Below are 14,201 nucleotides of genomic sequence, written 5' to 3'. Positions count from 1 at the left end.
ACTGCCAGCACAACAGTCTGAAATTGACTTGGGACGCTTGAACTTGGTTTGGGGAGGGGCGTCTGCCATTACTGAGGCTGGAGTAGGTGGTTTTCCCCTCACAGTGTAAACAAAGCCACTGGGAAGTTCGAACTGAGTGGAGCCCACTGCAGCTCAGCAAAGCCATTGTAGCCAGATTGCTTCTTTAGATTCCTCCTCTCTGGGCAGGGCATCTCTGAAAGAAAGGCAGCAGTCCCATATAGATAAAACTCCTATCTTCTTAGGACAGAGCACCTGGGGGAAAGGGTGGCTGTGGGCACAGCTTCAGCGGACTTAAACGTTCCTGTCTGCCAGCTCTGAAGAGAGCAGCGGATCTCTCAGAACAGCATTTGAGCTCTGCTAAGGGACAGAATGTCTCCTTAAGTGGGTCCCTGACCTGCGTACCTCCTGACTGGGAAACACCTCCCAGCAGGGGTTGATGGACACCCTATACAGGAGAGCTCTGGCTGACATCTAGCAGGTGCCCCTCTGGGATGAAACTTCCAGAGGAAGGAATAGACAGCAATCTTTGCTGTTCTGCAGCCTCCGCTGATGATACCCGGGCAAACAGGATCTGAAGTGGACCTCCAGCAAACTCCAGCAGACCTGCAGCAGAGGGGCCTATTAGAAGGAAAACTAACAAACAGAAAAGAAAAGAATCAACATCAACAAAAAGGACGCCCACACAGAAACCCCATCTGAAGATCACCAACCTCAAAGACCAAAGGTAGATAAATCCATGAAGATGAGGGAAAAATAGCACAACAAGGCTGAAAATTCCAAAAACCAGAATGCCTCTTCTCCAAAGGATCACAACTCCTCACTAGCAAGGGAACAAAACTGGATGGAGATTGAGTTTGGTGAATTGACAGAAACAGGCTTCACAAGTTCATAACAAACTCCTCTGAGCTAAAGGAGGATGTTCTAACGCAATGCAAGGAAGCTAAGAACCTTGAAAAAAAGTTAGAGGAATTGCTAACTAGAATAACCACTTTAGAGGAGAACACAAATGACCTGATGGACCTGAAAAACACAGCACGAGAACTTCGTGAAGCATTCACAAGTATCAGTAGCCAAATCAATCAAGTGGAAGAAAGGATATCAGAGATTGAAGATCACCTTAATGAAATAAAGCATGAAGACAAGATTAGAGAAAAAAGTATGAAAAGGAATGAACAAAGCCTCCAAGAAGTATGGGACTATGTGAAAAGATCAAACCTGCATGTGATTGGTGTACCTGAAAGTGACAGGGAGAATGGAACCAAGTTGAAAAACACTTTTCAGGATATTATCCAGGAGACCTTCCCCAACCTAGCAAGACAGGGCAACAGTCAAATTCCGGAAATACAGAAAACACCACAAAGATACTCCTTGAGAAGAGCAACCCCAAGACACATAATCATCAGATTCACCAAAGTTGAAATGAAGGAAAAAATGTTAAGGGCAGCCTGAGGGAAAGGTTGGGTTACACACAAAAGGAAGCCCATCAGACTAACAGCAGATCTCTCTGTAGAAACCCTACAAGCCAGAAGAGAGTGGAGGCCAATATTCAACATTCTTTTTTTTGAGACAGATTCGCACTTTGTTACTCAGGCTGGAATGCAGTGGCGCAATCTCAGCTCACTGCAAGCTCCGCCTCCCGGGTTCACTCCATTCTACTGCCTCAGCCTCCTGAGAGCTGGGACTACAGGAACCTGCCACCACGCCTGGCTAATTTTTTGTATTTTTAGTAGAGACAGGGTTTCACCGTGTTAGCCAGGATGGTCTCAATCTCCTATCCTCGTGATCCACCCATCTCGGCCTCCCAAAGTGCTGGGATTACAGGCATGATCAACATTCTTAAAGAAAATAATTTTCAACCCAGAAATTCATATCCAGCCAAACTAAGCTTCATAAGTGAAGGAGAAATAAAATCCTTTACAGACAAGCAAATACTGAGAGATTTTGTCACCACCAGGATTGCGTTACAAGAGCTCCTGAAGGGAGCACTAAACATGGAAAGGAACAACTGATTCCAGCCACTGCAAAAACATACTGAATTATAAAGACCATTGACACTACAAAGAAAGTGCATCAAATAACAGGCAAAATAGCCAACTGGCATTGTAATGACAGGATCAAATTCACACATAACAATATTAACCTTAAATGTAAAAGGGCTAAATCACCCAATTAAAAAACACACACTGGGCTGGGCACAGTAGCTCACACCTGTAATCCCAGCACTTTAGGATGCCAAGGTGGGTGGATCATGAGGTCAGGAGTTCGAGACCAGCCTGGACAAGATGCTGAAACCCCGTCTCTAGTAAAAAAATACAAAAATTAGCCTGGCGTGGTGGCATGCGCATGTAGTCCCAGCTACTCGGGAGACTGAGGCAGGAGAATCACTGGAACCCGGGAGGCAGAGGTGGCAGTGAGCTGAGATTGTGCCACTGCACTCCAGCTTGGGTGACACAGAAAGACTCTGTCTCAAGAAAACACACACACACACACACACACACACACACACACACACAGAGGCAAATTGGATAAAGAGTCAAGACCCATTGGTATACTGTATTCAGGAGACCCATAGCACATGCAAAGACACACATAGACTCAAAATAAAGGGATGGAAGAATATTTACCAAGCAAATGGAAAGCAAAAAAAAAGCAGGGGTTGCAATCCTAGTATCTGATTAAACAGACTTTAAACCAACAAAGATCAAAGAAGGGCATTACATAATAGTAAAGGGATCAATGCAACAGGAAAAGCTAACTATCTGAAATATATATGCACCCAATACAGGAGCACCCAGATTCATAAAGCAAGTTCTTAGAGGCCTACAGAGAGACTTGGACTCCCACATAATAATAGTGGGAGACTTTAACACCACACTGTCAATATTAGACAGGTCAATGAGACAGGAAATTAATGAGGATATTCAGGACTTGAACTCAGCTCTGGACCAAAAGGACGTACTAGACATCTACAGAACTCTCCACCCCAAATCAACAGAATATACATTTTTCTCAGCACCACAACATACTTATTCCAAAATTGACCACATTATTGGAAGTAAAACACTCCTCAGCAAATGCAAAAGAATGGAAATAATAACTAACAGTCTCTCTGACCACAGTGCCATCAAATTAGAACTCAGGATTAAGCAACTCACTGAAAACTGCGCAACTTTGTGAAAACTGAACAACCTGGTCATGAATGACTACTGGGTAAATAACGAAATTAAGGCAGAAATTTCTTTGAAACCAATGAGAATAAAGATACAATGTACCAGAATCTCTGGGACACAGCTAAAGCAGTGTTTATAGAGGAATTTATAGTACCAAATGCTCACAGGAGAAAGCAGGAAAGATCTAAAATCAACACCCTAACATCATGATTAAAATAACTAGAGAAGCAAGAGCAAAAATATTCAAAAGCTAGCAGAAGAGAAGAAATAACTAAGACAAGAGCAGAACTGAAGGAGACAGAGACACGAGAAGCCCTTCAAAAAATCAATGAATTCAGGAGCTGGTTTTTTGAAAAGATTAACAAAATAGACCACTAGCCAGACTAATAAAGAATAAAAGAGAGAAGAATCAAACACAATAAAAAATGATAAAGGGGATATCACCACTGATCCCACAGGAATACAAACTACCATCAGAGAATACTATAAACACCTCTAAGCAAATAAACGAGGAAATCTAGAAACAATGGATAAATTACTAGACACATACACCCTCCCAAAACTAAACCAGGAAGAAGTCAAATCCCTGAATAGACCAATAACAAGTCTGAAATTGAGGCAGTAATTAATAGCCTACCAACCAAAAAAAGCCCAGGACCAGGTAGATTTCACAGACAAATTCTACCAGAGGTACAAAGAGGAGGTGGTAGCATTCCTTCTGAAACTATTCCAAACAATAAAAAAAGAGGGACTCCTCCCTAACTCATTTTATGAGGCACCATCATCCTGATACTAAAACCTGGTGGAGACACAATAAAAAAAGAAAATTTCAGGCCAATATCCCTGATGAACATTGATGCAAAAATCTTCAATAAAATACTGGCATACCAAACCTAGCAGCACATCAAAAAGCTTATCCACCATGATCAAGTCGACTTCATCCCTGGGATGCAAGGCTGGCTCAACATACACAAATCAATAAACGTAATCCATCACATAAACACAACCAACAACAAAAATCACATGATTATCTCAATAGATGCAGAAAGGCCTTCAATAAAATTCAACATCCCTTCATGCTAAAAACTCTCAATAAATGAGGTATTGATGGAACATATCTCAAAATAATAAGAGCTATTTATGACAAACCCACAGCCAATATCATACTGAATGGGCAAAAGTTGATAGCATTCCCTTTGAAAACTGGCACAAGACCAGGATGCCCTCTCTCACCACTCCTATTCAACATAGGAAGTTCTGGCCAGGGAAATCAGGCAAGAGAAAGAAATAAAGCATATTTAAATAGGAAGAGAGGAAGTGAAATTATCCCTGTTTGCAGATGACATGATTGTATATTTAGAAAACCCAATCATCTCAGCCTGAAATCTCCTTAAGCTGATAAGCAACTTCAGCAAAGTCTCAGGGTACAAAATCAATGTGCAAAAATCACAAGCATTCCTATACACCAATAATAGACAAACAGCCAAATTATGCATGAACTCTCATTTGCAATTGCTACAAGGAGAATCAAATACCTAGGAATACAACTTACAAGGGATGTGGAGGACCTCTTCAAGGAGAACTACAAACCACTGCTCAAGGAAATAAAAGAGGACATAAACAAATGGAAAAACATTCCACGCTCATGGATAGGAAGAATCAATATCATGAAAATGGCCATAGTGTCCAAAGTAATTTATAGATTCAATGCTATCTCTATCAAGCTGCCACTGACTTTCTTCACAGAATTAGAAAAATCTACTTTAAATTTCATATGGAATCAAAAAAGAGCCCGCATTGCCAAGACAATCCTAAGCAAAAAGAACAAAGCTGGAGGCATGATACTACCTGACTTCAAATTATACTACAAGCCTGCAGTAACCAAAACAGCATGGTACTGGTACCAAAACAGATATATAGACCAATGGAACAGAACAGAGGCCTCAGAAATAATGCCCCACATCTACAACCATCTGATCTTTGACAAACCTGACAAAAACAAGCAAGGGGGAAAGGATTTCCTATTTAACAAATGTTGTTGGGAAAACTGGCTAGCCATATGCAGAAAACTGAAACTGGACCCCTTCCTTACACCTTATACAAAAATTAACCCAAGATGGATTAAAGACTTAAATGCAAGACCCAAAACCATAAAAACCCTAGAATAAAACCTAGGCAATACTATTCAGGACATAGGCATGGACAAAGACTTCATGACTAAAACACCAAAAGCAATGGCAACAAAAGCCAAAACTGACAAATGGGATCTAATGAAAGATCTTCTGCACAGCAAAAGAAACTATAATCAGAGTGAATAGGCAACCTACAGAATGGGAGAAAATGTTTGCAATCTACCCATCTGACAAAGGGCTAATATCCATAATCTACAAGGAATGTAAACAAATTTACAAGAGAAAAACAATCCCATCAAAAAGTGGGTGAAGGTTATGAACAGACTCTTCTTGAATGAAGACATTTATGCAGCCAACAAACATATGAAGAAAAGCTCATCATCACTGGTCATTAGAGAAATGCAAATTAAAACCACAATGAGATACCATCTCATGCCAGTTAGAATGGTGACCATTAAAGAGTTAGGAAACAACAGATGCTGGAGAGGATGTGGAGAAATAGAAATGCTTTTACACTGTTGGTGGGAGTGTAAATTAGTTCAACCACTGTGGAAGACAGTGTGGCAACCCCTTAAGGATCTAGAACCAGAAATACCATTTGACCCAGCAATCCCATTACTAGGTATATACCCAAAGAAATATAAATTATCCTACTATAAAGACACATGCATACGTATGTTTATTGATGCACTATTTACAGTAGCAAAGACTTGGAGCCAACCCAAATGGACATCAATGATAGATTGCTAAAGAAAATGTGGTACATATATACCATGGAGTACTATGTAGCCATAAAAAGGAATGAGTTCGTGTCCTTTGCAGGGACATGAATGAAGCTGGAAGCCATCATCCTCAGCAAACTAACACAGGAACAGAAAACCAAACACCACATGTTCTCACTCATAAGTGGGAGTTGAACGAGAACACATAGACACAGGAAGGGGAACAACACACACTGGGGCCAGTCAGGAGGTTGGGGGTGAGAGGAGGGAGAACATTAGGACAAACAGCTAATGCATGCAGGGCTTAAAACCTAAATGACAGGTTGATAGGTGCAGCAAACCACCATGGCACTCGTATACCTATGTAACAGATCTACACATTCTGCACTTGTATCCTGGAACTTAAAGTAAAATAAAACAAAAAGCAATAGAAATTACTAGGCACATACCATCCATTTCATCTAATGAAGAAAGCAAATGGCAAATATCATGTATCTGATGTGCTACTCAAAATGTCTAGGTTCTTACATTATTTATTACTGAAAGAAACCTTGGAGATCATGGTTTCTAACTATTTATTTGACAGATGAGGAAAACTGAGACCTGTGGAGTTTTGGTGACATGCCTTGAGACTAGAATCCAAGCCTAGTACAGTCTTCTTTCCATTAAATCGTATTTCCTTTTCTAAGGCATGGTGAATGCTGTGTGGCTTACGAGTATATTTTTGGTGATGACACTATACCTGCTTTTCTTCCTTTATTTTTTTTTGACCTCAGTGACTAGAACTGGATCAATACTAATCCTTGGTTTATGACACACTCTCACAATTGGTCCATGTATAACCTATTTATTTATTTGCTTTTAATAATGTAATACATAAAACTTCAAACATTCATATTTGGTGGAGAACTTGGGAAGAAATAAAAATGTATAATTTCCATATATGCCTGGTACAAAAATAAACTCATATATTTGGAAATTATTTAGTGCTACAGCTGTTTGTTTTTCCCCCTTGGGTTGAAGGTTATCTTCTGGATGGGTGGTTTGGCAACTCTCCTCCTCATCACTTTGAAATCACCAAACTCAAGTAGCACTTAGAAAACAAAGTAAGACAGAAGGAAATGGGAAAACGACCAGGAAAATGTGCTTTACATTTAGCATTGTGACATATATGTCTTTAAAATTTGTTAGTCTTCTGCAAATTGTGTAATGTTGGGTTTGTTTATGATGCAGGTCTGAGAACCATTGGAGTTATCACCAAACTGGACCTTATGGATGAAGGAACAGATGCCAGGGATGTTCTAGAGAACAAACTGTTGCCTCTTCGCAGGGGTAATGTACTGTGGTCTATACAATACTTTTTTGTTTGTTTGTTTGTTTTTGGTTATATGGAAGAGAAATGATTGGGAAGCCACTAGGAGTTTTGGTTTTAATGCCTTCTCAGTTGTAAGGAATGGATTTATCATTAGTTATACTTTTTATGGAATGGCTGTACATTCCCGAATGATATATTAGAAAATAATACAAAGGGAGAACTATTATTTAAAATAACAGGAATAATAAAACAGGAAAAGGAAGGAGTTTGAAGCGAGGTTATAAATATTCATCATAGACTGCATAAACTTATACTATTGTAAGCCTGATATTTACTTGCCTGCTATATGACAAAACTGCGAAGATACACACTCTCTTAAAATGCACACAGTTTAAGGGTGAGAGACACTATTGTATTGACGCTAAAAAATTATTGTGAGCTCAATCAGTAGCCTGTGTTCAATACTGATGTTTCCCATTGAGTTTTATAAAGGGACTCAGTCTTCACACCTAAAACTGGTTTTGCTTTTCTTAGTCTGCCTATGTGAGAGCCTTGAAATCTCCCTGGAATAAGCCACAAAAAGTGTCCCCAACTCCATAGATTTGTGTTTTGTTTCAGGTTACGTGGGGGTGGTAAACAGAAGCCAGAAGGACATAGATGGGAAGAAGGACATAAAGGCAGCCATGTTGGCAGAGAGGAAGTTTTTCCTTTCCCACCCGGCTTACAGACATATCGCTGACCGAATGGGAACTCCACACCTGCAGAAGGTCCTTAATCAGGTAAAAATGTTATTTCAAGCAACAAGAACAATTATGAAATATGTAAGTGGATGCTGGAATTTGTATTTATTATTTTTAAGTTTATTTTTTTCCAAAACAAGACATGCAGCTTCAATGATAGGGATTTTTAAAATGGGTATTAGTACCTCAGATTCACACTATTACCATTCTCAGTGAATAGAACTCATCTTCCTGTTATTGAAAGAAGAGCTCTCAAAGCAGAAACACATACCTATTTAGGAACAGTGAACAGGGATATACATTTTAGCATATATTCATTTGTAATATGTAGTTACCTTGAGAAGTTAAATTTTTATAACTTTGAAAAGTTGGTCTCTTGGGATCTGTTTTTGAAGCACCAATCTGTAATGGCTAGGTTACACTTTCTGCTAATTTTTTTTTATGACTTTGTTTAGAATTGATTTGTTTCTTAATTTAAAACCTTTAGAATCACAAATCCTGGTTTAATAATCATTGATTTCCACTCATCTAAGATGCTTTTCCAGATAACCCCTTTTCCCACAATAATTTAGAATTGGGCCTTCTGCCTACCCCGCTCCATGCACTATGCACAAACTTCTTCCATAGATCCTCAATGCTCTTACTTGGTTACAGATATTCCTTCCCCTATTGGAGTTAAGTGTTATGACAAGCATCATTGTCATTGAATGCAGGGCCCCCTCCCTGAGTTTTGATTATATTGACTTCATGTGACTAGCAACCTTTCTCACAAATACTCTTATAAGTTATGCTTTAACTGTTACGTACAAACTTAATCAGGCAATCAATCAATCAATCAAGTAGATTTCTGATTCTTAGCTCCTAGAAAGTATCAATAGCTGTCATAATATGTGACATTATACCTGAACAATTTAGGCAAAACGACTGAGAAGAAATTTTAGAAAATAAAAAATTGTGTTATAATTCCATTTTAAGAGATTTCAACGCAGACTATTGTAAAGTTTATACTTTTTAATTAAAGATAAATATTTGGACTCTAGGAAACATCACTATGATTGTATCATTTAAAAATATGAATATATTTTAGAGAAGGAGCATTGTTATGCAAGAATCCTAACACTCTACCAATATATTTTGCATTGTCAAAACTCTCTTTAGAATACTGCTTTCACAGCTGTATTGGCCTACAAAAAACGCAAATAAACTGAGAAAATCTTAGAAGAAAATCACTAATATGGTTAGAAAGATAAAGCTGGAAATGAGTTAAGTTTTGAATACTGGAAAAACAGAAGGAGGTGGTTAACTATTAGATTATTACAGGTGACGCCCAAGTTATGACACAATTGGATTTTTTTTTCTGAAGATGTCTCCCTTCCTGGATAATCACTCTCTCTTTATTGCTTCAAGAATATTTATACTATGTTTGAAACTAAGATAATTCTATGGCTATGTATGTGTACCAATACTTCTGGTCCTATAGGATAATTCATATGGAAAATACTGCAAAATGACACGACATTTTTGAAAAATTGAATGAAATTTTCATTGTGGGGGGAAGGCAGAGAAAGAGGTAGTGAGTTGTATGAGATGATATTGGAGATGTAGGCAGTGGCTGAATCCTGTAATGTTTCTAGACCAAATTGAGGATTTTGGCTCTTACCTAAGACCAATAAGGAGTCATTTAAGGGTCCTGAGTAGAGGAATAACAAGATCAGATCCATGGGTGAAAAAAGAATATGGTATTGAAGACAGGAAGACCAAGAGTAGACCAGTTAGGAGTAAAAGAGAAATTATGGGAATTTGGTTGTAAGGGCCAGTGGAGATGAAAAGAAGGGGCAGGTTTGAGAAATGTTCAGGAAAATTGAGGACTAGGTGGTAGATTAGAGCTGTTGGGTGTTGGGAGAGGTGGAGTCAAGGTTATGTCCCAGGTTTCCAGGTTCTTATAAAGTCACCAAGATGGGGAACCCTGAAGGGAAGATCAAATACTTGATTTTGGAAATGTTGAGCTTGAGATGTCATTGAAACATCCAAGAGGAGAAGTCAAGCAGTTGGTCAAATATGCATGCCACAGCAAAGATAAATCTTGTTTGGAGACAACATCTTACAACTATAGGTATTTGGATGTTTATTGAAGCCATGGATGGAATGAGATTCCCTGAAGAGAGAACAGAGAGTAAACAAAAAAGAGGCCTCGGACCCAGATTTGAGGAATTTCAATAATTATTGTTCTGGCAAAGAGGGTGAATTGTCCAAGGAAATAGAGAAGATATATCGAGAATGGATAGCAGAAAAATTAGAGAAGCTGGAGTCATGGAAGCCAGGGGAAGAAGTGTTTTAGAAAGCCACAGTATTGCTTTGCTCTGGAGATGTCTGAGAAGCAAAAGGTGAAAATCAGGTATTTTTATTATTTACCAGTTCACATGGCAATCAGTTGGTTGCTGCTTTCTTGTGGTTGCTGTTTCTGTTAGATTTGGGTCTTTGTCTCTTGTGACATTGCTATCGGGAATGCTGTCCTCTCAGCTCTTTTTTTCCCTGCTTCATAGTTAGAACAGCAGTGCATTCCAGGGTGCTAACATAACAATTTATTACTGTGAGCAAGGGGGTAATACAGTTATAAACTATTGACAAATAACTCTAGATTTATTTAATAAATACATTCAGGTGACCTCAGATACACATAAAGATGACTGAAAATAGTTTCTTCAGTCAATCTGGGTATATTAATTCTCCCTAATTTTAATATTTTTTCTTTTTTCTGCATTTCTAGGAAGTTTATATTCTTTTTATTGATTTCAAGTTCATCACTTAGGCAGTTCAAGAAGGTTATCTGTTTTTTCTTTTAATTAAGACTTTCTTTAACTGCATTGTAATAGAAAGACCGTAAGACCTAAACAATCTAGGTTTTTATCTCACCTTTGTTCTTAATTAATCATGCACTCAAGCTCTAGGAGAAGTTTTCATTGTACTGAGCTTGAGGTGCCTGCTGATCTCAGTGGAAATATCAAGTAGATGGTTATGTCGAGCCTTCAATAGCAGAGAGAGCTTTCCCTTACTCAGTCATGGAGTTGCACTGGGACCTAGAGGTGGAAGTACGAGTAAGTTGCTGCCTCAGCTGAAGAATGTGGAGAAAGTCAACAGCTGGCAAGTGCCTCTGGCACCTTGGCTACCTGAGCTCCACCTGTGTGGTAAACCACTTAGTCCTGAGAACACCAGGCAGCACCTGTGACTCCTAGCGTCCTTCATTTCTATCACATTCTAACTTAAGGTTCCTTTGTACCAGGTAGGAGATCTGATAAGTCAATCCATGCTAACTAAGGTGTTATTGGGCAGCCTCATTAGTAACATTAGCTGCATTTTAACAGGATCTTCCCAGATTTAAAGAGATAGCTCAAGTGAGTGACTCTAAATGAGGGAATTTTGAGCATCTCTGAAGGGCAGTGGAGGAGGGAGTTGGTGTTTCTTCTCCCTATCTACATAATAGTCATTCTCAAATGTAGACATAATGTTTGAAATTTTGAATGATTATAAAAACAATGGAGGCTGATATTTGTCTCCTGAGTTAGTCTTTAATCTGTGTATATGATTCAATCTTCAATCTGTGTGTATGATTTTGTTTTGTTTAGCAACTTACCAACCACATTCGGGATACCCTACCAAACTTCAGGAACAAACTACAGGGACAGTTGCTCTCCATAGAACACGAAGTAGAAGCCTACAAAAATTTCAAACCAGAAGACCCAACCAGGAAGACCAAAGCATTGCTGCAGTAGGTCACCTTTCCCTTCCTTGGCACAGCATTTTAAACTAATTTTTTTAGTTTTCTTTTGCCTTAGTCTATTTGTCATGTTGTTTCTTAGGCTTAACAGAGGCAGCAAGTAAACTATCTGAGACTATCTATATGATATACAAGAACTCTTGAATTTTTATGCTTTGTTGAACATGGATTATTGGTATTATTCTGTTATTATCAACTTACCAATTGAGCATCACTATGCCCATTTACATTGTGTTTTTAAAACTGGATTAAGTGAGTAAAACTATTAGGGATGACCCAGCAGGAATTTTTGTCCCTTGTCTTAGAAGTGGGTAAATACAGATGAAAATATATTTTTCAGCTGTTTCTATGGATGTCAATTGTACTTATTATCCTTTATTCCAATTATTTCATGTAACTTATTTGTGTGCATTTTTCAGTGGAATGAAAACCAAGGATTTAATTAAAAAGTGCTAACAATAAGGCTCTAGTTTTTTTTTTCCTTTTACATAATGATTTTGATGTAGCCCTTTGAAAATGCAAATGTGAAACTGCCAAGCATCTTTTCACCCCTTCATGATCTTCCCATCTTATCTTTGGGTTACTAGAGTTATTTCTGTGGTGTCTTGGAGTAGGATAGCAGAGAATTGTTAGAGAATTCCTAGCTCTTTATATCTTACACTGTCTTCTCTCCCTTGACTCCTTCTGGTGCCATCAGTTCCTTTATCCTGTGCTGCCAATTGTGTCAAGTCCCTCTCAACGGGAAGGCTCCCCTGCCCAGCACACACTGCAGGATACCCGAGGTCTACCTCTGAAGATGATGTTTGGTACCTCTTATGGCTCCCTTTTTTCTCCTGCAGCCTGACAATCAAAGCATCCTTCAATTGGCATTTAAAGCGCACACTATTATTTCTTTCTTTGTGAGGAGATTACCAAATACTCAAATATTTAAATACAATATTAATTGCTTCATCCTCTATTTCCTCTATTTCCTCATCAAAAATATTATACAAAGGAAAGAGTTTTTTTTTTTCCGATGTAACTCTTTCCTAATTTATTCTTTGTTTTCATTCTTGGGTTTGGTTGAGCTCTTGTAAAAACTCTTCAAGTTACAGAGAAAGCTATTTCTGTTTAGGCCCTAGATCATTATCTTAATATCCAGCTAAAACTATTCTGCTTGCAAATACTGGGTCTTGCCTCTGTGACTTTATTGGACTCAGATTACAGAACTTTTCACAGCTAGATTCTTGACTTGCAGAGGGCTGATTCAGCTTCTTCTTTATGGCCCTATTCTTTCTGACCTATTTCTTTTCTCTATTCTATCATTTCCTCCTGCCTTATTTTCTCTGTTCTTCCTCCTTCCTCTAATCTCTTCATGCACTCAGTGTCTGGTTCTGTGAGTTGAACGATAAATAAGATTCTTGCCCTCAAGAAGTCCCAGTAGAGTAGGGAAAAATGGACATAAAATTTAACACAATTTAACACAATTGTGTTAAAGCTAATAAATGCTATATTTCTGTAAGTGTAAAATATTAAGGGAGCCCAGATGAGGAAGCAGTTACATGTGAGGAAGGATGTGAATTTGCAGAGAAAACAGGTTGTGAGGTAGGAGAGTCATGTGGAAGGAGGAGGGCAAGAGAATCGTGAGAACTTTGGTGACATTTTTTCTAGGGTTAGTAAATGGATCAGGTAGCTGAGGTATAGGGTTTAGGGGAAGGAGCAGCTAGACGTACACATTCTGAAAATTTTTTCATGTTTCAGTATGTATGTCATGCCTCTCCAGGTGTTTTTAAAAAATAAAATTTGCATATACGTGAACATAACTAAATCCAATTATAGTCTAGCTTCTTTGGCCTAAAAAATTTGTAGTTACTTTTCATTCACCTATGATTTTGATGGAAGAGAATAAAAAGATACAAGTTTTAGATAGTTTGAATTTTTTTCCTTTTAGATTTTGAATTTGAAAGTAGTTCCAGTATGTTTAAATTGGAGTTTCTAAACCTGGTAATCATAAATGAACATAGTTTTTTTCTTTCTTTTCTCTTTCTTTCTTTCTTTCTTTCTTTCTTTCTTTCTTTCTTTCTTTCTTTCTTTCTTTCTTTCTTTCTTTCTTTCTTTCTTCCTTCCTTCCTTCCTTCCTTCCTTCCTTCCTTCCTTCCTTCCTTCCTTCCTTTCTTTTTCTTTTCTCCTTCCTTCCTTCCTTCCTTTCTCTTTCTTTCTTTTCTTTCTTTCTTCTTTTTCTTTCTTTCTTTCTTTCTTTCTTTCTTTCTTTTCTTTCTTTCTTTCTTTCTTTCTTTCTTTTTCTTTTTCTTTTTTCTTTCTTTCTTTTTCTTTCTTTCTTTCTTCC

At 38.2% G+C, this 14,201-nt stretch overlaps 1 protein-coding gene across 11 annotated transcripts in view; it reads left to right on the top strand.

Moving 5' to 3' along the window:
• The window catches only part of DNM3 (dynamin 3), a 558,007-nt gene that overhangs the window by 182,203 nt on the left and 361,603 nt on the right, over positions 1–14,201 (top strand). For all 11 annotated transcript variants that reach the window (XR_007721269.1, XM_050767784.1, XM_050767809.1 and 8 more), the window contains exons 5-7: positions 7,279–7,377; positions 7,979–8,139; positions 11,724–11,866. Coding sequence is in view for 10 of the 11 variants with exons in the window: in XM_050767784.1 (XP_050623741.1) it covers positions 7,279–7,377; positions 7,979–8,139; positions 11,724–11,866 (403 nt within the window). In the remaining variant the exon portion in view is untranslated. The remainder of the gene's footprint in view (positions 1–7,278; positions 7,378–7,978; positions 8,140–11,723; positions 11,867–14,201) is intronic.

Source organism: Macaca thibetana, chromosome 1 (genome assembly GCF_024542745.1).
Source record: "Macaca thibetana thibetana isolate TM-01 chromosome 1, ASM2454274v1, whole genome shotgun sequence".
In the NCBI taxonomy this organism is placed as follows: domain Eukaryota; kingdom Metazoa; phylum Chordata; class Mammalia; order Primates; family Cercopithecidae; genus Macaca; species Macaca thibetana.
Note: the sequence above shows the minus strand (reverse complement) of the source record. Positions and strands in the feature narration are given on the sequence as shown.